General features: G+C 43.4%; 1 protein-coding gene across 10 annotated transcripts in view; it reads left to right on the top strand.

Moving 5' to 3' along the window:
- ZMAT4 (zinc finger matrin-type 4) overlaps positions 1-20,800 on the top strand; it is a 109,866-nt gene that overhangs the window by 22,285 nt on the left and 66,781 nt on the right. For 5 of the 10 annotated variants that reach the window (XR_006104642.1, XM_042475212.1, XM_042475208.1 and 2 more), the window contains one exon: positions 8,245-8,346. Coding sequence is in view for 9 of the 10 variants with exons in the window: in XM_042475212.1 (XP_042331146.1) it covers positions 8,245-8,346 (102 nt within the window). In the remaining variant the exon portion in view is untranslated. Of the gene's footprint in view, positions 1-2,772; positions 2,791-8,241; positions 8,347-18,010; positions 18,057-20,800 lie in introns of those variants that run through there. The other 5 variants (XM_042475209.1, XM_042475214.1, XM_042475211.1 and 2 more) reach the window with 3 other exon arrangements.

Raw genomic sequence — 20,800 nt, forward strand, 5'->3', positions numbered from 1 at the left:
TTCCCATAGATATGTGGGGTTTATTGGGAGAGAAAAGACCAGTTCCATGCTAGGTATTTCGAGACCCTATTTTCCTGCTCAAGCCCCATTTACCTTCAGGGATGCTGCTGAGTCGGCAAGCAAAGTTAGTTACAGCTTGGACAAAAGTGAAATGTTGCCGGCAAACTGCCGCGCAGCCTTTGACAGTGAGGGATTTTGTGCATTTGTCAATAAATAATAACCCGACGTCTGTGAACCGACACAAGTGGACAAAACAGCCATTGTGTGGGATGGGGAGGGTGAGGAAAGAACCGAGGAAGCAAAGCAAAAGAAGGATAAAGTAAAATAAGAATGCTTGAAATATTCAGGACTTGCAGCGCTCTTAAGTGCTTGGGACGCAGCCGGATGGTCGGAGTCCAGCTGGCAAATAGCGGCTGTGCATTAATACACAATCTCCCTGGAAGGCCGAAGCTCACAAAAGGTGAGCCAAGCACACTGCTCTGTTCTCTGGCTCTTGCATTCCTTATCAGCTGTGGATGGTACAGAGGGCCGGCTGGCTTTTGGTATTGAGAATGCAAAGCGCATCTGAGGATCACTTTATTGGCCAAGGCTGGGAGGAGGAGAGAGGCTGTGGTTTGTTTTGCAACATGTTTCTGTCCAGCTGATTTACCCAGCTTCTGCTTATTTTCTTTTGGAAGGCTTCCTCTGAGCCCTAGAAGAAAGAAGGAAACAGCTGAGCAGCTCTATTGACTAAGGATGGCATCCATTTTCAGATACCTGCCTCTGGTCAACTGTTGCTCCTGGAAAATTGCTGTGTAACAGACATGGAGAATGGTGAAGACATCTGGTTGTTAGTACCAAATGTCTTCCTTTTAGGGATGTAAATCTTGGCTGATTTAATTTTTGGAGGAAGGAAGAAGTAACTTTAGCTAATTTCTTCTTGCGATGAGTAAGTCCTTGGAAACTGCTTACTTATTGGAATCTATTCACAGTTTGGGACTTGGTTTTCACTGCAGAAGACCATGCTTTCTTTTGTTGTTGTTGTTGTTATTTATTTATTGAAAAAACATTTGCAAATGGTCAAATAATGACTTGTTTTTGGTGGGCTGAGAAAACCCATTGAGAAGAATCCTGGCCTAAAAAGACTCTCTGCAATTCAGGACTTATCCTATGCAACATTTGCATCTCTAAAAGCAACCTCCCTACATACAGCTATCCATTGGTCCTCATTTTTCTCATCCCAGAGTACACAGATTTTTTTCGTCTGATCAGTAGTCACTCTTATTTTCAACCTAATATTTTTAATAAGCCTTTTCTTTTTCGAAGTAAGTCCCATCAAGTTTAATGGGGCTTATTCTGAACTCCGTATCTGTAGGCAGTGCAGTGCTATCTTTATATAATGCCATTGCAAGGGTAACATTAACATAATTACTTATTATACATGTACATGCCCCTGTAATATATGCCAATTAGCAACATTTCTGAGGTCAGGCTGATTAACTTATGCTCTCAGCTCTCTCTTTGGCTGACGCTTTCCTTGCTGACCTCTGTTCAGCTCCTTAACTTGATACCTAGTCAACTATCTGGCCTTTGGAAAATTGGAATTTGGCCCCAAATCAATTATGCATATATGGATCCCCTGCCCTGATCTCTTGCAATATTCTGAGCACAGAATATGGATTTCTCAATTTTAAAGTGCACACCCACCTCTTACATACTTTAATTAAGTAAAACATCCAGCCAGGATTCATAAGCATACAAACCCAAGGGAAGGAATATTCAGAAGTGGGAAAGTTGTTTTTTGAAACAACTCTTTTCGAAGGACGTGCCAAAAGTAATTGGATGCTGTTGTTAGAGTTTTTAGAAGGGTGACTCTTCCCTTTATCATTGCTCAAAAGTGACAAATATAGGCCCCATACAGAAAGGCCAAAATAAAGCTGTTTCGAGTCACTTTGGAGGTATGCTGTTTAAATGATGCATGCGTACTAAGAGACTGGAAGCCATGCCGAAGCCATGATCCAGTCCTAAGGACTGGAGCGCAGCTTTGGAGCAGCTTCCAGACTCTTGGTACGCATGCATCATTTAAACAGCACACCTCCACAGTGACTCAAAGCAGCTTTATTTTGGCCTGTCTGTATGGGGCCATAGTCACCGTTCAAAAACTTTATCAGATTAGTACAATTACCTGTGTTAAATGTCATACCTAAGGCCACCTTGTGTCCCATTACTGGGAGAAACTGGGATATAAATACAGTTGGTCCTCCCTATCCATGGATTCTTTATCCACAGATTCAACCATCCTTGGTTTGAAAACATTCCAAAAAGATATATATTCCAAAAAGCAAACTTTGATTTTGCTATTTGGTGTAAGGGACACCATTTCACTATGCTGTTATATTTTGTGGGACTTGAGCCTCCATGGATTTTGTTATCCATGGAACTAAACCTCTGCAGAAACCAAGGATGTTACTGTAATGGTGGTTATGATGATGATAATGAGGAAGATGATGATTTGGAGGATGGCAAAGTCCTTGTTTTGTCCCTCCCTTGTAGCTATGTCCACTCTCACAGGCAAATAGTATTTCTTTTGCTAGACCTCCTTCCTGGTAAGGTTGCATACCTGTGTGTGTGTGAGAGAGAGAGAGAGAGAGAGAGAGACAGAGACGAAATGGGAATTGAAAAGGGCATTCCAGCATCTGCTTCATCCAGTACCTCCTGAAGCAAAAAGCACCAGGGAATGAGACATCACCCGTCTGACCATTTCCATTGAAGAGACATCCAGGTTCACAGACCTCCCTTGCATCGGACAAGGTACCAAATGGTGCAGGATTGTAGCCAGACGATTTTCATGAAAGGGAGAGAGAGAAAGAGATGTATGCAAGGCAGAAGGGTTTGTGCACAATTGATGTAAAAGAGGTTTCTGCGGAAATAAATTTTCATAGGTCATGTCAAAAACAACCCCCCACTATTGCATTCGAATTAGAAAGAATGCCATGAAGCTCCTCCTCTGCAAAGCAAACAACCTTAAACTGCAACATGTTTGCCAATTTAGTCATGTAAACTCAGTTATAATGACTAGGAGTTAAGTGCATTTTGTGCAATTCATCCTACTCTAATAATCTGAGCAGTTAATGAAGTCTAATGTTCTATGATTTCTCTGCAGAATTGCAAGGGGGGAAACCCTTGTACACTTGTCATTCCTTCAACAGTGTTACTTCCAAAAGCCAAGATTTCTAAATTTGCTTTTCTCCGACAAAGCGCTGAACACCTTTATAATGTCAGCACATACCTCAAAGCTGAGAATGAGTTTTCGCACTGTAGGTGCCCCAAAGGCGAGTTCTGCAGCATGAAAAATGTAGATGCATAGAAAGCCTTCCTTGGACTTGCGCAGTGTTTTAGTAAGTTCATGATGCTTTAGTGCTAGGGTTTTGTAGGATTCTGCAATGTTCTTTTCTCTCGACGCCTCAGTTGGATTTTGTAAAGGCTTAGCTGAAATGTTAAGTTACAATTTGGGAAATGAATGGAAACTTTATTGGGGGGCATAATTCATATTTGGGAGCAATAGTCTTATTTCTACCTCCCATCACTACATGCCTGCAAGCGAAGTCTCTTTTATGGTCTAGCCACAGAAATGTCACGTACTATAGGAAAATGAAGGATGATTAAAACGCATGTTGTTCAGTTGATCTGACTAACTTAGATAATAGAATCATAGCTGGAAAGGTCTGCAAGGGTTATTGAGCCCAGTGTCCTGCCACGTGGAATATAAGTGGCCAAACCATTTCTCAGAGGTGTCCATCCAACTTTTGTTTGAGGACCTCCAAAGAAGAAGGGTCTGCAGCCTTTTGAGGCAATCTGTTCCAAAATGGAGCATATCTTGCCATCAGGAGTAGAATCTCTTCTTGTAATTTGAGTCCATTGGTTCATGTTCTAATCTCTGGAGCAGCAGAAAACAAGCTTCCTTTAGATATGTAAAGATGAACATACCCAGATCCCTAAGCTGTTCCTTATAGGGCTTGACTTTCAGATGTTGGATCATCTTGGTAACTCTCCCCTGAACACCTTCCAGCTTGTCTATATCCTTCCTGAACGGTGATGTCCAGAAGCGGACAATAGTGTTGTTGGTTAGGAGTGATTAAAGCAGAATACAGTGATATTGTGATTTCCCATGATGATGATGATGATGATGATGATTTCCCTTGATCTGGTAGCTGTATTCCTGTTGATGCAACCTAGCATTGCATTGGCTTTTTTGGCTGCCACATCATTCTATTGACTGATGTTTAGCCTGTGGTCGACAAATGATGTGTGCATTTCATTTTTTCCCCAGCCGAAATCTAGCAACACTTATCCCTGATGAAATATGTTTTGTCGCTTTGGCCAAACAATCTAATCTGTTAAGGTTGTTTTGAACCCTAGTCCACTAGCTACGCCTCCTTTATTTTATTTTACACCAAAATAAGGAGAGCACTTTGGAAACGTTGTTTTGAAGTGGAACTCCCCAGTGTTTAAATATTTGAAGGGATGTCATATGAGGAGGGAGCAAGCTTGTTCTGCTGCCCCAGAGAACAGGACCCGGAACAATGGATGCAAGCTACAGGAAAAGAGATTCCACCTGAACATTAGGAGGAACTTCCTGAACGTAAGGGCTGTTCGACAGTGGAATGCACTCCCTCGGAAGGTGACAGAGTCTCCTCTCCTTGGAGGTCTTTAAACAGAGGCTGGATGGCATCTTTCAGGATGCTTTGATTTGGATTTCCTGCATGGCAGGGGGTTGGACTGGATGGCCCTATGGTCTCTTCCAACCTATATTCATGATCTTTTTTGAAAATCCCCCAGCCAACAAAAGCTATGCTGGCTCAGGATTCTGGGTACTGCAGTCCAACGAAGCAACTTTTCCGAGCTCAGAACCTTAGCAATATTTAGAGTCAGGGTTATATGAAAAGAAAAACAAGTTAACAATTTGATCTGGTTAACACCACTCCGGCCACTAATTCCTCTAGCTGGCTTCTCCCTATGTAATTCTGACTTATATCTCACCTCTCCAGCCAATTCACTAATCTTATCTCTACTGTTGCTGTTGCCAGCTGTTCATTTCCAGCTCCTGTTTCAGCTCAACTGACTCAGACTCCAATTTACCCAGCAAAAAAATTTTAATTCCAACCAGAGTAGACCCATTGAAACCAATGGGCCGACAAAGTGGTGATTGATGCAATCCATCCATTTGAATGGGCCCTGGACAGTTGAGACTGAAAGTGGGCCTTTTGCCCATGGTCCCATCTGCTCCTTGCTGTCAACCACTCCTCCACTCCATCTTCAACGTTAACAAGCTATGACACTCTTCCTTATTGTTTTCAGGGCCTTCTGCTTCCTTCTCAGTTGGATGTGGGTCCCCGGAAGCATTGCTGTTTTGCCAGATTTAGTTGCCTACCCAGCCAGATGCGTAAACATGTGTTCAAACAAGACGACGCGATCGGAGCCTCTTTTAAAAAGCATTAAAAGTGCTTTGACCCTTTAACCCTTGAGATAAAATATTAAATCACCTAAAATAATAAAGTACAGCAAATAAAAGTAGTGTGGGCAACTGCCAGAGGGTGGAGAGGCCTCCTTTGCACTCCTTTGGAAGATGCACCAGACCTGGGGCACCTAAATTTAACAAGTTTTTAAAACGGCCCCCCAAATGCCTACTATGTGGGAAGCAATTTTGCCGTGTTTGGAACCCCCCAACTCACCCCTTGGACCCACCTTTGGGGCTACTCCACAGCCCATGGGGCACACTTTTCCATCCTGGAATTAAAGGAATCTCAACCACAGCAAAAAGGCGGGCAGAGATAGGAACACAACTGCGCTGGCACCATTTTTGCTCTGATCCCTGCCATTCCAGTTCATTGCATGCTGTGGCCTCTGCTGGAAGGATCCTCTGCAAGGATATCTTGGTGTTCCCAAGCCAAGTGTCATGAAAGAATAACCCATATTAAGGAACTTGGAGCAGAGTAGCTTCTGCCTTCTTTGAACAAGGTTTAGGGCTGAGAGACCTCCTAGTCCAGGAGCAGGAATTATGGAGATCTCCATGTGGATCATAACTCTCGACATTTCTCACTGTTGCCTATGTTAGCAAGATCTAATGGGTCTCGTTCAACAACCCATCATTCCCAACCCAACCTAGGATGCCAGGATGCTAGAATCCCATAGCAGAGTTATAGCTCTAAAAGTGGTGTGAAACTGCATTATATCTACAGTGTATGCACCCTAGGTCTCCATGGGGATGATGTTGCTGTTGCTGCTTTGGCGTTGGACTAGTTGCTATTTTTAGGCCTTTTTTTTTAGCTTGAAGTTGCGTTAATGGTTGATTGTTTTAATTTGGTTTTATTGCAAACCATTCTGGGAGCCCTTATGGCGGCTTATATAATGTAATAAATGAGCCAGAAAATACGTAAAGACCCTAGTAACTAGCACACGAGCTGTTTCTCTCTTGCTTGAATGCGAAATCAACAGGTGGCCTTAATTTATTCAATTTATATCTATGTATCTCTAACAAAGATACAGAAAGGGACTTAGCAATCTGGAAATACTTATATTTCGTTGAAAGGAAGTCATAATGTTAAAAAGGAGAAAACAGGCTGATAGAGGATGGGAACAGCTCATTCTCCTCCTCTCTTCTTGAATGGAGCATCTGTCCATTGTGTGCCATGCCCTCCAATTCTCCCAATTAATCCTATTTTTACCGCTTTTACGATATCCTAGTTTCTTCCTCCTTTTCTCAGTTTTCTTCTTCATCCTCAGCTTGCTTCAGTTGCTGCAAACTCAAAGTGCAAAAGTAGTTTGCGTTCCATTACTTTGGGAAAGACGAGAGAAAGGGGTGGAATTTTGCCCTTTCCAGTAGGTCCAGGCAAAAGCCGACTGCTGCAGCTTCTCTTAGCTTGCCTGTCTTTCTTCATTAATAACATTTGCCATCTTGACCACACTTTGGCATTGCTCAGCCACACATCTCCCGGTTTCCATCTGTGAAATGTTGGAGGGGGTGGCATGTCACGATGTACGACATGCTCTCCAAATGTACAAATGGCAAAGGAGGCACTCCCAACATGAGTAGCACACCCTCTCCAACATTTTGCAGAGGAAATTGGGGCATGTGTGGCCCAATATTTATGCCTTTAAGCACTTTTAAATTTATTGATGTGATGTTTATTGTATGATGTCATTTTAAAGCTGTGCCTGTATTATAGTTTTGTAAGCCACTCAGAGTCCTACTCTGGGAAAAAGTGAGGAAATAATAATAATAATAATAATAATAATAATAATAATAGTTAACTGCCATTGACTAATGGTGATCCCATGAATGAGAGACCACCAAGTCACTCTGTCATCAATGGTCATCAGGCCTTGCAAATTCATAGCCAAGGTGTCCTTGGGTTCCATCCACTTGCAATGAGGTTTCTCTCTTTTCCTACTATCTTCTACTTTTCCCAGCATTATTCTCTTTTCTAGTGAGTCCTGTCTTCTAGTGATATGTCCAGAGTTTGGCAACCTCAGTTCAGCCTTCTTCCTAGGGATTATTCAGGCTTCATTATTCCATTATTCAAATGGTTCAGGACCCACTTATTGGTCTTTTTAACACATTATCCACAGAACTCCTCCCCAGCACCACATATTAAACGAATCAGTTTTGTTCCTATCAGCTTTCTTCACTGTTCAGCATTCACAGCCGTACGTAAAGATGGAGAATACTATGATACATTTGATACATTTCATACATTTTCTGGTTTTTAATGTTCCGAATTGCAGAACCAAAAGGTGCATGTGGCATCTTTCTTTGGAACCGGGGACAGATAATGATTGATTTTTGTGAGTCCTGATCACTGGAGGTGGCTTGACTCGCGACGACTTTCAGATTTAATCAGGTTTTCTTCTCTCCCCGCAGATGGTTCCGGGCCATACCTTTTTGCTTACTTGCAAATCCTCCCAGGATTGGTAGGGATTGCTAAAGACACTGATGACTCAAATACCGAGAGTCTGCAATTCTACATTCTGAATAATTGCCCGGGCTTTCGTCTGATACAGTCTAATTCAATTGTAATGCCAATTTCGACTTTATCGCCAACTCTCTTCTTGGGGGGAACAAATAACAACAACAAAAAAGTTATTTGCTCAGCTCTTTTCATGGATCATTGTGAAACGCTGTTTGATATTTGCTGCAATTATGTGCCACGATGATGGCATTTTTTAAAAAGATCATTTGCTTGTGTTTTGTCTCCCTCTAAGCAGATGAAGTCTTCGGATATTGACCAAGACCTGTTCACAGAAAGTTACTGCAAAGTCTGCAGCGCTCAGCTAATATCGGAGTCTCAGCGCGTGGCGCATTACGAGGTGAGAGAACCGTGGCGCGTAATGTCAGAGACAGACCCTAGAGGCCCAAAGGCCTTCAGGATTGTGTTACGGTGACTGAGTTGCCTCGGCTGCCAATACATTTCCAGCCTGGATTCAAGGGACGGCATTCAGTGCCTGAAATGATTTGGGACCTTGAGGCAGAAGGGAAAGGGAAGAGATTCGGTGCAGAGAGCAGCTAGAAATGAAGCGGTTAAGCATCCTTGGCTGAACTTCTTGTCTCAGTAGCATCCAAGATTGCTTTTCGGTTTCTTATAAAAAAGGGAGCGAACCAAGAAACTGTTCTTGCATCATATTAAGTTTGGCTCATGTTAAAAAAAAAGGTCGAGTGCAACATCTTGGTTTACATGTCTTAATTTGTAAATGTTTCCAGCTGGTTCTCACTACTGAAGGTACGCAGATGTGATTCAAAATGGTTTTTTGGGGGAGGGTGATTGTGCATTTGTGTATGGTCTGAAAGACGTAGGTTGTTGTTGTTGTTGTTGTTGTGTGCATTCAAGTCATATCCAATTTATAGGGCCCAAACAGACAGGCCAAACTAAAGCTGCTTCGGGTCACTTTGGAGGTATGCTGTTTAAATGCTGCATGCATCTTAAGAGGCAGGAAGCTGCGCCAAAACCACACTCCATGCTAAGGACTGGATCGCAGCTTTGGTGCAGTTTCTGGCCTCTTAAGATGCATGTGTCAGTTAAATATCATACTTCCAAAGTAACCCGAAGCAACTTTATTTTGGCCTGTCTGTTTGGGTCCTTAGTGACACTAAGGCAAACTTTTCATGAGTTTGTTGGCAAGTTTCTTCAGAGGCAGTTTGCCATTGCCTTCCCATGAAGCTGAGAGAGTGTGACTTGCCCAAGGTCACCTAATGGGTTTCATGGCTGAGTTGGGTATTGAACCCTGGTCTCCAGAGTCATAGTCCAACACTCAAACCACTACGCCACACTGGTTATGAGGCATTAAAGAGCATTTTGTTCCAACCTTTTAGATAATGTTGGTGGTAATGATAGTGATTGTGATGTGATTCCAGTCGAGGCAGATGCTCCAGAAGGAATTCCAAGCAGACTGACAAAACGTGTGAATAAAATTGCTATAGGTAGGATATGGCACATTATTTAACATTACCTCCCTGGTTTATAAATTATTAGAAAATCATGGATAGTCGAAAACCATCTGGTCATGTCATGCTGTGATGATGATATTGATGAGGATATTGATACCAACAACTTGCCTGTTAAGACCAGCAGAGTATAGTTGGAGGGGGAGCATAATGCTGCAAGAGCCTTGAACAGTGTATGCACACTCCCTGTGCGCACGTTCCCTGCCCTATTTCAGCAACCTATTTCCTGGGGGATCTTCAGAATACGGCAAAAGGAAAGCACTGAGAACTGTTCATTAGATCATTGTGAATGACGGTGTCACTTGATGCAAAGGAGCCTGGTCAATGATGGGTGACACTAATGGACATTAAAAGGCGCTTGGGTGTTTTTGAGTATCTAGGTTGCCAATTGCACAAAACTACTGGGACGGAGAGATGGTACAAACCTATTAAAATATTGTTTTTTGTGAGAATGGGTTGTTGCTGAGAATGGAGTGGAAAGCAGCAGTATGTTGTTTGCTTGGCAAAGAGGACAGACCCAGGAATTGAGGCTCTAGCAATCTCAGCTTATGTACATGCTCCTGCTCCTGGCTAGTCTATCACAATACCTGAACATAAGTAGATTATTACAAACTCAATGTCCCTCTGGTGTTTTACACACCCGTCAGCATTTCACAGATGAAAACGGGGACACAGTGGCCTGTTACAGACTGCCAAAATAAAGCTGCTTCGGGTCTCTTTGGAGGTATGCTGTTTAAATGATGCATGGGTCCTAAGAGTCCAGAGGTCACGCCAAAGCCACACTCTATTCCTAAGCATTGGAGTGCAGCTTTGGTGCAGCTTCCGGATTCTTAGGATGCATGCATCATTTAAACAGCATACCTCCAAAGAGACCTGAAGCAGCTTTATTTTGGCAGTCTGTAACAGGCCAGTGTGACCAAGCAACATCAGAGTGTGGTCAAGATGGTAAGCATTATGAACAGGAAAAAGGAGACAAGCTAGGAGAGGCTGCAGCAGTTTGCTTTTGCCTGATCCTGCTGGGAAAGGAAAGACTTCCTCTCCCCCTCTCCTTTCCTCTTTACTGAGTTAACTGAATGCAAGCTGCTTTTGCACTTTGAGCTCAGTTTGCAGCACTTGAAATATGCTGAGCACCAAAGGAGGAGAGGAGAGAGAAACCAGGACATTTGAAAAGCAGTTGAACAAGTGGAATGAAAGAGGATTAATCAGGACTGTCCCCAACAGATCGGAACAATCTATAAAAGAAAAGAAAAATACAAGAAAACTAGTAAAAACGAATTGGCAAGCCAAGGAATAAAGCAGATTACGTTTCCAAGTCTAAGGGAGGGTGATAACTTGTGTGGTTTGCAACTTGGGAATGAACCAGGATGAGTTAGTATTCTGTTACTGTGTGCCTTCTAGTTGTTTCTGACTTATGGCAACTCTGTCACTGGGTTTTCTGGGGTGGAAAGTGAATGAGATGAGCTTGCTTGGGTGAACAGGGATTTGAACCCAGGTCTCCAGAGTTGTAGTGGCTTAAACCACTACACCATGCTGGGTTAGTATACCTGTGTTGTTGTTGTTGTTGTTGTTGTTGTTGTTGTTTTTGAAATGTTACAAAAATGAGTCTGGCTACTTTCACATCCCTAGAAAAAGCAGGATTTCTTTTTTGGTAATTTTTGTCCTTTTCTGTAACTGCGGCAGAGACAATGAAATGGGGGCCTTCCTAATTGCTATTCATGCAATCTGTTAAAACAAAGAAATAACGCGGAAAGAAACTGACCCAGCGGCTTGACTTTGTAATAGCTGGACCCAATTAATGCAAAATGGAACCGTCAACAAACAGACAAAAAGAGAGAGCAATTTTCATCTTTGGGTAATTTTATTGCTGGATCTGCTGTTCTCTGACCTTCCAGCAAATTCCAGGGTAATGTTGCCGTCACATTGCCTGCTAACTCTCGCTCGGGTTGTTCCTGACGCAGACCTCGAAGGCAGGTGAAAGAGAATTGCATTTGGGTGGGAGTTCGGTTCAGAATGCTATAATCTCATCATCAGCTTTCCTATTCAAATATATGACATCTCCTGCCACCGAACGGTATGGAAAATTACCAATTTGTATGCTTTGTCAAGAGTAAGTCGATTGTCCCCCTCCCTCCCCAAACCAAACGCTTTGTTTGAAATATCTTCATTTTGTGTGTGCAAGGTGAGGGGTTAGAGAGGGTTTGGGGCGAATGAATTACAAGTAACATACATGGATCAGCTGTCCTTTTGGGGACAGTAACCAAGTTACATTGCAAAACTATTGCAAGGAGTGGAGGTGGTGTCATTGTTGGTTTTTGGGTGGCGACGAGTTGTGTTTTCTGGGTACTTTTCAGTTACTTTTGAAGGGCGTTTTTATTCATTTTGAGATGAATTTATCAAGTGTTATGCCACCTCTTTCTCTTCCTACTCTTTATTTTTACCCTACCTTTCCCCCAAATTGGGACATGAGGCAGCTGGCAAATTAAAATGGTTACATTACAGTTAAAGATATACAAGAAAGTCAACATTAAAACAAAATACAGTCAGTCTTCCATCTCCACAGATCCCACTATCCATGGATTCCGTCATCCATATTTCTGAGTGGTCCAAAAACGGTCCAGAAAGGTGTTTCCCCAGTGTTTGGAAACCCTGGTGATCATCCTGGACTGACGAGAATCTTTGGAATGGTTTGGACCCTGTTGTGCCCAAAATTTACCCACGGCTTTTGTGCGCAGAAAAGAGCATTTTCGGCACACGCACAAAATATATTTCTATGCTGAAACATGATTTTCTCTGCAAAGATGTCGCTTCCTTTGCAAAACATACTGTGGTGAGGGACTTATTCTGCACAAACTTCACACATATCCACATTTTGCACAAAGTCCTAAACAGTGAATGGTCTTTGAAAACCTGCACAATTTCCAACGCTGCTCTCGCAGCAGGAAGCAAATGCTCATTGTTTCTTTTGAGGATGTAGTTGCTGATGAACTACATCCCTCCTGAGTAAGGTTTCAAACCCGGGTTTCCCAGAGTCCTAGCCTAACACTCAGCTCACGACTTTACACTGACTTTGTGTTTTAGGCCAGCCTTCATGATAGACTACAATTCTCCAACTGATTTTAAAAGCCTTTTATATATCTATATAAGAGGATGAGCACATTTTTAACATCTTGGCCACAGCAGGCAGCTAATCTCACAGGCTGCCTAACAGGTGGCGAGTCTCGGAAATGCATAGTGAGCATCGGGACACCATGGGCGCCCGAATCAAACATGTTCGAGAGTTAAAAGAATATTCCGCTTCCTAGACGATATCTTCCCCTTTCATGAATCCGTCCACTCAAATCCATGCCTTCCCCCCCAAGAGAATGTGCTGTGATTTTCTTCCCCTCCATCCTCTTATGATTTGGCCGGTGTTGAAAATTCAAATGGATGGAAATAAAAAATGCATGGCGGATAAAAACCACACTTGAACTGGCAAGACGCAAGTGGTGCACTTACAGATGGAAGAGACGCAGGCCTGTTTTTAGCATTATATATATAATGTCTATTAAAAATGTGAGTCGGTCGACAGTGTGGAAGGATGCTTCTCCTTCCTCCCCACCTGGACTTACCCTCTCAAAGCTTAGAAGGCTCCCATTGCTAATGCAAATGACTCCCAGAAAAGCCAAGGGAGCTCCTTCCTTTTATTAAAGGGAGCTCTTTCCTTTTACTGTATTCCCACCCCTTGCTTTGTGAGCCATTTGTCAGGAGCACAGGTTGCATCTAGAGGTGGAATGAAACATTTGGCGGCAGAGACAGGCCCAGGAACCTTGCTTGCAGTCAAACATCTGGGAAGCTTAGGAATGTGCGCGGAGCATGATGTGCATAGTAAACCCAAGCCCTTTTCCGTAGTAGCCATCCCCCATCCTTTTTATTAATTTCTTTTAGTAGAGCTACAGTTCTCAGGCTCACAAGGCTGGGACTTTTCAAGCTGTCTGAATAAACCGTAGTTTTAATATAACAAAGATGAGTGCCGATACTCTGCATAAGATAATTAATTTTGTATGTGTGGTTAAGTAAGTTGTTCCGGCGCATCCATGCCAATCTAGCTGTTATTTTATGCCAAATCGAATTATCTATTTTATGTGAAGTCGAAGGCTTTCATGGCTGGCACCCATAGTTTTTTGTGGGCGTTTCGGGCTATGTGGCCATGTTCTAGAAGAGTGTGTTTCTGACGTTTCACCAGCCACAGATGCTGGCAATAAAGGAATCCGGTAACACCTTTGAGACCAAGGCTGAATCCGTACTGTAGAAATAATGCAGTTTGACACTGCTTTAACTGTCCTGGCTCCATGCGATGGAACCCAGGGATTTGTAGTTTGTTGTGGCACCAGAGCTCTGACGTGAAAGGATAAATATCTCACAAAACTACAAATCCCAGGATCCCATAGCATTGAGCCATGAGTGTTAAAGCGGTGTCAAACTGCATAATTTCTGCAGTCCAGACTCAGCTAAAGGAGAAATTTCTAGCATGAGCTTTTGTAGACTGCAGCCCACTTTATCAGATACCATAGCAAATTCCATATTGTACCTGCCTGCTATAAAGGTGCTAAAGATTAGGAGCCTTGCAGGAAAAAAGAGGTGGCAACTCCAAATATTTGCTGTTGAATGAATACAAAGAGATTCAAGCCAAGACTTTTATGAGCTAAGCAGTCCAAGCCCTGAGTCTGGATGGATGCAATCTGTCAGTTTTGATTTCTCTTGCATTTGTTTTTTCCCCCACTTTGACCTCAAGTTCTTTCAAATCCTGGATATTCAAATTTTTTTAAAAAATAAAATTTTAACATTGCTAAATTCTTCTCAGAACTGAACTGAAATCTCGAACCACTTTGTCATGATGGGAATGCTTTGGTGCGATGCGCTGCTGCAATAGTGGAATGACAGTCCTCCTCAAATGCGAGTTGTGTTTCTTTCTTTTTCTCAAGGGCAAAAGCAGGGAGACAAACGTGACAAAAGAATTGGACTCTTTCCAGGACATCTTTGCTTCTAACCTGACATGCAGCAAAACTCTGCCCTTTCGCGACATCTCTGGTTGTGGCAGCCGGCCCCCTCCTTCCTCGTCTTTGTCTTTGAGAGATGACTGTTGCACCTCATCTCTCATCCATATGGAAAACTGCAAAATACCGTCATGCAGGAGGCTTCCCTGCTTCCCTTCTCAGGTGCCTTTCTAGATAATGCAGGTGAATTTGAAGCTCTTTAGCCTTGCCCTCATTTGAAAGAGAATGCTTTGCCTATTCTTTCCCTTCCCCTTCCTACCATCTTTACTTGGTTTCCCCCTCCTTTTTCAACTACAAGTGGCAACACAATTGCGCACTGAGTGCATCGAAGATGAAGCGTGCATAGTTTCTTTGAAGCATCGACTGATGTTCTGACTTGTCATGTGTACAGTTGGTTTTTTTTTTTAAATGTGCAATTGCGGTGTGCAGGAGTTTGCCCTTGCTGTTGTGCGCCTTCAAATTGTTTCCAACTTATGGCAACCCTGTGAGGTTTTCTTGGCAAGACTTGTTCAGAGGAGGTTTGCCTTCCCTTGAGGCTGAGAGCATGTCACCCAGTGGGTTTTGTGCCTGAGGTGGGAATTGAACCCTGGGCTTCAGAGTCATAGTCCAACACTCAAACCACTGTACCAATGACACTCATGCCACACTCGGGAATCCTGGTTGAAGTCACAGGGGTTTTTTACACTAAGCAGTTATAGCACTGTGATTCCACTTTAATTGTCATGGCTGCATCCTTGGGGTTTGTATGCTAGAGCCCTGTGGCTGAGAATATCACATTGTTGTTGTTAATTGCCTTTGAACTAAACTCAGCTCATGGCAACTCCATAAGTGGGACACCTCTAAGCCCTCCTGTCCTCAGATACTGTCTTCAAGTCCTGCAGGATCAGGTCCACAATGTCATTGATTGAATCTATCCATCTAGTATGCGGTCTTCCTCTCTTTCTGTTGCCCTCCATCTTTCCCACCATCATTGTCCTATCTAATGTTTCATGCCTTCTCATGATGTGGCCAAAGTACAACAGCTTACATTTAATCCTCTTGGGAGAATTCAGGCTTGATCTGTTCCAGGACCCACTTGTTCGTCTTTTTTGGCTGTCTGTGATACCTTCAGCACTCTTCTCCAGCAACACATCTCAGATGAGTTGATGCACTTCCTATCTGCTTTCTTCCCTGTCCAGCTCTCACATCCATACATGGTGATAAGGAATACGATTGTTTGGACAATCCTGACATATATATATGTGTGTGTGTATGCACTTTAGCATCTTGTCTAGTTCTTTCCTCTAGTTGACCTTCCCAGTCTTCTGGTTTCTTGATCGCAGTCTCTCCTCTTGTTAACCCTTGAGCCAAGCTATGGACAATTTTACTGAACTGCGTTTCTCTGTATTCTCTAGGATGGAATCATGGCAGTTAAAGTGGAATCATAGTGCTATAATTGTGTAGTGTGAAAGGGACCCTGTTCAAACAAATAACAGGCATCAGATCTGGCTTCACGATACTGATGGCCCCCCAAAGGATAGCATCCTCCATTTTATCTAACTTAGAGGAAGCAGGTTGTGCCAACTCAACAGTCTCTTATGTTGCATCCGATCTTTGCAAACTAGAAATGGTAGTTACAACAGTAAGCCCTCAAATGGTCTTGGGACCCTGGAAAATGCTCTGCCATGTCCCTCTCTGGTGCCAGCCTTGGCTGTCAGTATTTAATCTTGTGTAAAGATGGAGAACCAATGTGGTGGAGTGGCTTAAATGTTGGATTATGACTATGGAGATCAGGGTTTGATTTCCCACATGGACATGGAAGCTGGACAGATATGGTGTAAGGATCAATTCTGGCACAATGGGTTGGAACAGATGACTGCTGAGGGTCCTTCCAACTCTAAAATCTGTAGAGCTCTAGAAAATATCTTCAACATCTCCAGTTTCTGCTTGCAAAAGCCTGAAGCCAAATTAGCCCGGCTGTACTTGCCTTCAGATTCCGCCTTGAGCCAAATTATTCATGCGCACATGTGCTCTTTAAGCTGTTCTTCTTAAGATGCTCCCTTAGTGTTCATTGCTTCCAGGGCTTGCAAGATGCTCAAAAAAGTCGCAAACCTAAAGACGAGGGAATTGTGACACTTTTGTTTTTCACGAAAAGACTCAAAAGATGCACTTGGAAGATGCTATTTTTGGGACCCGCCGTCATTTGGCTGACCAGAATCCTGTGAGATGGGACAAGGAAGTCAATTAAAACATGACAGCTGCCTGGATGAATTGAAACAAGCGGAGCCTCTTGCCCTTTGGCACCGGTGCCTGGGTCTTCGCTGCCTATCCTTGCCCTGTCGGAATGAGATCTTTGGGAAACAGTATTGACAGCTTGATCAATGTCTGGAGAGCCTAGAGTTAATCTTCTGCCACATGGGGTTGTCCATTTATAGACAGACTTGTGTGTAAAACCTCTCCTGTCTAAACAGATGAGTCATGCCATTTCCTGCCGAAGCCTTATTCGATTAAGGATCAAGATGTGGGAATCCATGAAAACCATCCTGGACGCCGCAATACTGTTATGGAGAGAAGAGTATATGACTTATTAGATAACCGTCCCGCTATCTGCAGCAATCTAGGGATCGCAGAATGGGTGCACAGTATTGGAAGAGAAGGCTTGTCCCTGCAAGGCAAAGATGCTGTTCAACTCCATTTTTACTAACACTAAGCTGAAAGTCATACCCTCCAATTGTTCCACTGTGGCATGGAGGCACTTTATCGCATGTGGTTGAAACAGCAGCTTAACTTTCCCAAATTCAGTGCTAATTCGAGAGGCAGCCGGGTCCTATCCCACAGAAACTGCTGCTGAATCGCTGCCCGATTTTGTCCCGCATGCAGACCGGGTCGTCTAAGTCACTTTGGCGGCCATTTTGAGAAGTTGGAAGCTTCTGTTTTTGGAAAGGGGCTGCCGAAGTGGTTACAGGACCTGGGCTGAATCCGGGATGGACCCAGGTGGTGATTTGGTGGTGATTTCTGTGTGATAGGACCAGCCTGCCTCTGAATTAGCACTGAATTCAGGAAAGGTAAACTGCTGTCTTAGCCCCGTATGAAAGGGTCCTTTAATCCCTCTGTCTTCCCACTTTTTTTCAGCTGCTTTTAAAATGTCCCAATTTTTCTCTCCTCCTCCCGCATTGCCCCTTGGTTCTTTGCTTGTTTCCAGTGTTGCAAACTGAGTTCAGAGTACATACGTAGTATGTACTTAATGGACACAGCGAGAGGAGAGGAACAGAGCAGACAGAGTCTTGCCCTTCCCAGGAGGCTCAGGCAAAAGCAAACTGCTGTAACCTCTCTTAGCTTGTCTGTTTTTCCTCATCAGTAATGCTTGCTACTTGATCATGTTCTGATATTGCTTGGACACACGTGTCCTGGTTTTCTTCTATGAAACACAGTGAGCCCTCCACATTCACTATCTGAGAGAACACCTCTCTAGGAATCTCTGCGTCCTCCAGTGCAACTCTGTCAGAGATCTCTGGTGCCACAACAAACTACAAGTCCCAGGATTCCATAGCATGGAGCCAAGACAGGTAAAGTGGTGTCAAACTACATTCATTTTGCAGTGTGGCAGCAGCCTGGGTGCGAGTTCTCAATCCCCGTTCCTAAATTGTGGCAATTAAAATGGGATCATAAATCTTGCTATGTTTTGAGTGTGAAAGGGCCTCAGGTTTCCATTTTCGCTGCACCAGGCATCATGGAGAAAGAAAATAGTTCCTTCTAGTTTTTGTTTTTTTGAAAAATCCTACTCTTAGCTAATTGAAGAAATGCACCGAGGGACGCATTGCAACTCCTGCAGTCCGGGACGGTTAAGAAAAATAGAATTACTCCTGAGATTTCTGCAGCTATTTTATCTTGTACTCAATCTGAGAGTGACCACGATTAAGCAGATAAATCTGTTAATACCGTAGAAAGCCAGACAGTCACCAGGGAGCCTCGGTAGGCTTCCCAGGTTCCTCTTAATGCTTCTTCGCAAACAGATTTTTGAATCGCACGGTGTGGGCTTTTGATTTAATGCAGCCTCTGTTCACGACACCTCCAGCTGGGCATTTTATCAGTTTCCTCATACGCCTGGGGAAACAGGACAGCACTAATCCAGTTCTAGAGGTTTACACGTCAGGTTGCTAAATCTCAGGGCCTGGTCCCAAGTCTCCACTTTTTTCATCTCCAGGCAGGAGGTGAGAGTATGAATTCTCCAGTTTTGGGGGGCTTAGTCTAGGCAAAAAGAAAGGGCTGTGTGCAAGCCCAGCTAGCAGAGCAGCAGCTTGATAAAAAACCCCAAGTGTTAATTCATTACTTGCAAAGACTTTCTAGAGGCTCTCTATATTTAGCTTCCTCCTATTTGAGAATTAGCTACCTTCTATATCAGGAAATACAGTTATTTCTACTTATCCATAGACTTCTTATCCATGGATTCAAGCATCCACAGCTTGAAAATATTTTCTAAAAATATAAATTCTGAGAAGCAAATCTTGATTTTGCCATTTTAGATAAGGGACACCATTTGTCTTTGCCGTCGTATTTAGTGGGATTTGAGCATCCCATGTGGAATCCTGGAACCAAACCGCAGGGGATACCAAGGACCCATTGTTCTCCTTCTTGGTATTTGTGGTTCTAGGGATCGCTCTGCATCTACTTTCTCTCCAACTAAGGCTGTATCTGCACTGTAGAAATAATGCAGTTTGACGCTGCACTAACAACCATGGCTCTATTCTGTGGACTCCTGGGATTTATAGTTTGTTGGGATTTATAGCCCCTCTCTCCCTTAGAGAGGGTGTTTAAATCTGTTGGCGGACAAAGAGCAGAGAAGGCCTCTCATGCATTCACCAAGCGCACCTCTCAAGTTAGGGAGATCTGGTCTTTGAATAAAGCAGCGACGTCGATGGGCTACTTGTAGGCACATACGCACCCACATATTTGCTACTTCCAGCAGTGTGTCACCTACATTGTAATTCATCCGTCGCACTTCAAATCCCCCTTTAATGCTAAATCTGCAATTTTTTAAAGAAGGAAGAAAGGCATGAAGGTTTGGTGTTGCTTGCTTCCCAGGCAGAAACTCTCTTAAGTCTAATAAAAAGAACTTGGAGGAGAGGAGGAATGATGGTCTGCTGAGCTTTCAAATGCCACCAAGGTGCTGATGAAGGACTGGGTCCTATGGTGAAATGTTGCAGCTGGCGCTCAGCAAATGTGGAAGTTGCTGAGGAAAGCAAGTGCCGCTCCTCCATCACAAATAGTGCTGCTCTGTCGACACTAAAAACGATTGGAGGCCACATTTATAAAGGAAGAGCAAAATGTCCCCAGCAGATGGTGGGAAGGTAGATAGAGATGCAGCCGTAAAGAGGAGCTATAGCAGAGGTAGGTATGTGCCTCCGATGGTTGAGCATCATTGCTGTTATGCCTTCATTTCATCTCAACCTTCCTTTTCTATGCCCTTGATCTTTAGGGTGAACACAATTCCTTTAGTTTGGAAACTGTAGGTTGCTAGGAATGCAAATAGGTCTGAGAGGATGGTGGGGATTGGTAAAATGGCCAGCGGCCGTCAAAGATGTCCTGCTAGTTTCTCAAGGCAAAGAGGGAAAGGTGTGCAGTTTGTGTGTTGAACTACAACTCTGGAGAGCAGGATTTGATTCCCAGCTCAGCCATGAAACCCACTGGGTGACCTTGGGCAAGTCACACTCTCTCAGCCTCAGGGGAAGGCAATGGCAAACCTCCTCTGAACAAATCTTGCTGAGAAAACTCCATGATGGAGTTGCTATAAGTTGGACATGACATCTTGACAGTTCATTTATGTCCCCTTGGCTGTTGCCTTAAGGTGAGGTCTCTTGAGCATCTAAAAGGTCTAAGAGGAGAGCAAGGAATGGTATAATAGCCAAGGATGCACTGCTAGCTTTCCAAGGCAGGAGGAGTAGAATGATATTCCCCTATGGATTGTTTTTAGTGGAGAAACAGACTTTTCCAGAAAGGTTAAAGTGGTGTCAGACTGCTTTATTTCTGCAGTATGGATACAACCCTCCGTTCCATAGCGTTTCGTTGAGTTTCTCTCAGTCTTGCCATGATTTTCTCCTCGATCCATGTGCCATTTCAGATTGTTAGGCATGTTTTCTCTACCCTGAAATTCATGTCAATTTAACACATTTTCCTTCTCAATGTGGGCTTTTATTTGCATGTTTTGACCAATTTATGCAACGTTTCCCCATTAACAAAAGTGTGTTGGTTCTAGCTTTTTCCCCCCTCCAATTATGCCATTTCAGCCATTTGCATTGTAGAACGTGTCCAT

The sequence above is a fragment of the Sceloporus undulatus genome, chromosome 6 (assembly GCF_019175285.1).
Source record: "Sceloporus undulatus isolate JIND9_A2432 ecotype Alabama chromosome 6, SceUnd_v1.1, whole genome shotgun sequence".
Classification (NCBI taxonomy): Eukaryota; Metazoa; Chordata; class Lepidosauria; order Squamata; family Phrynosomatidae; genus Sceloporus; species Sceloporus undulatus.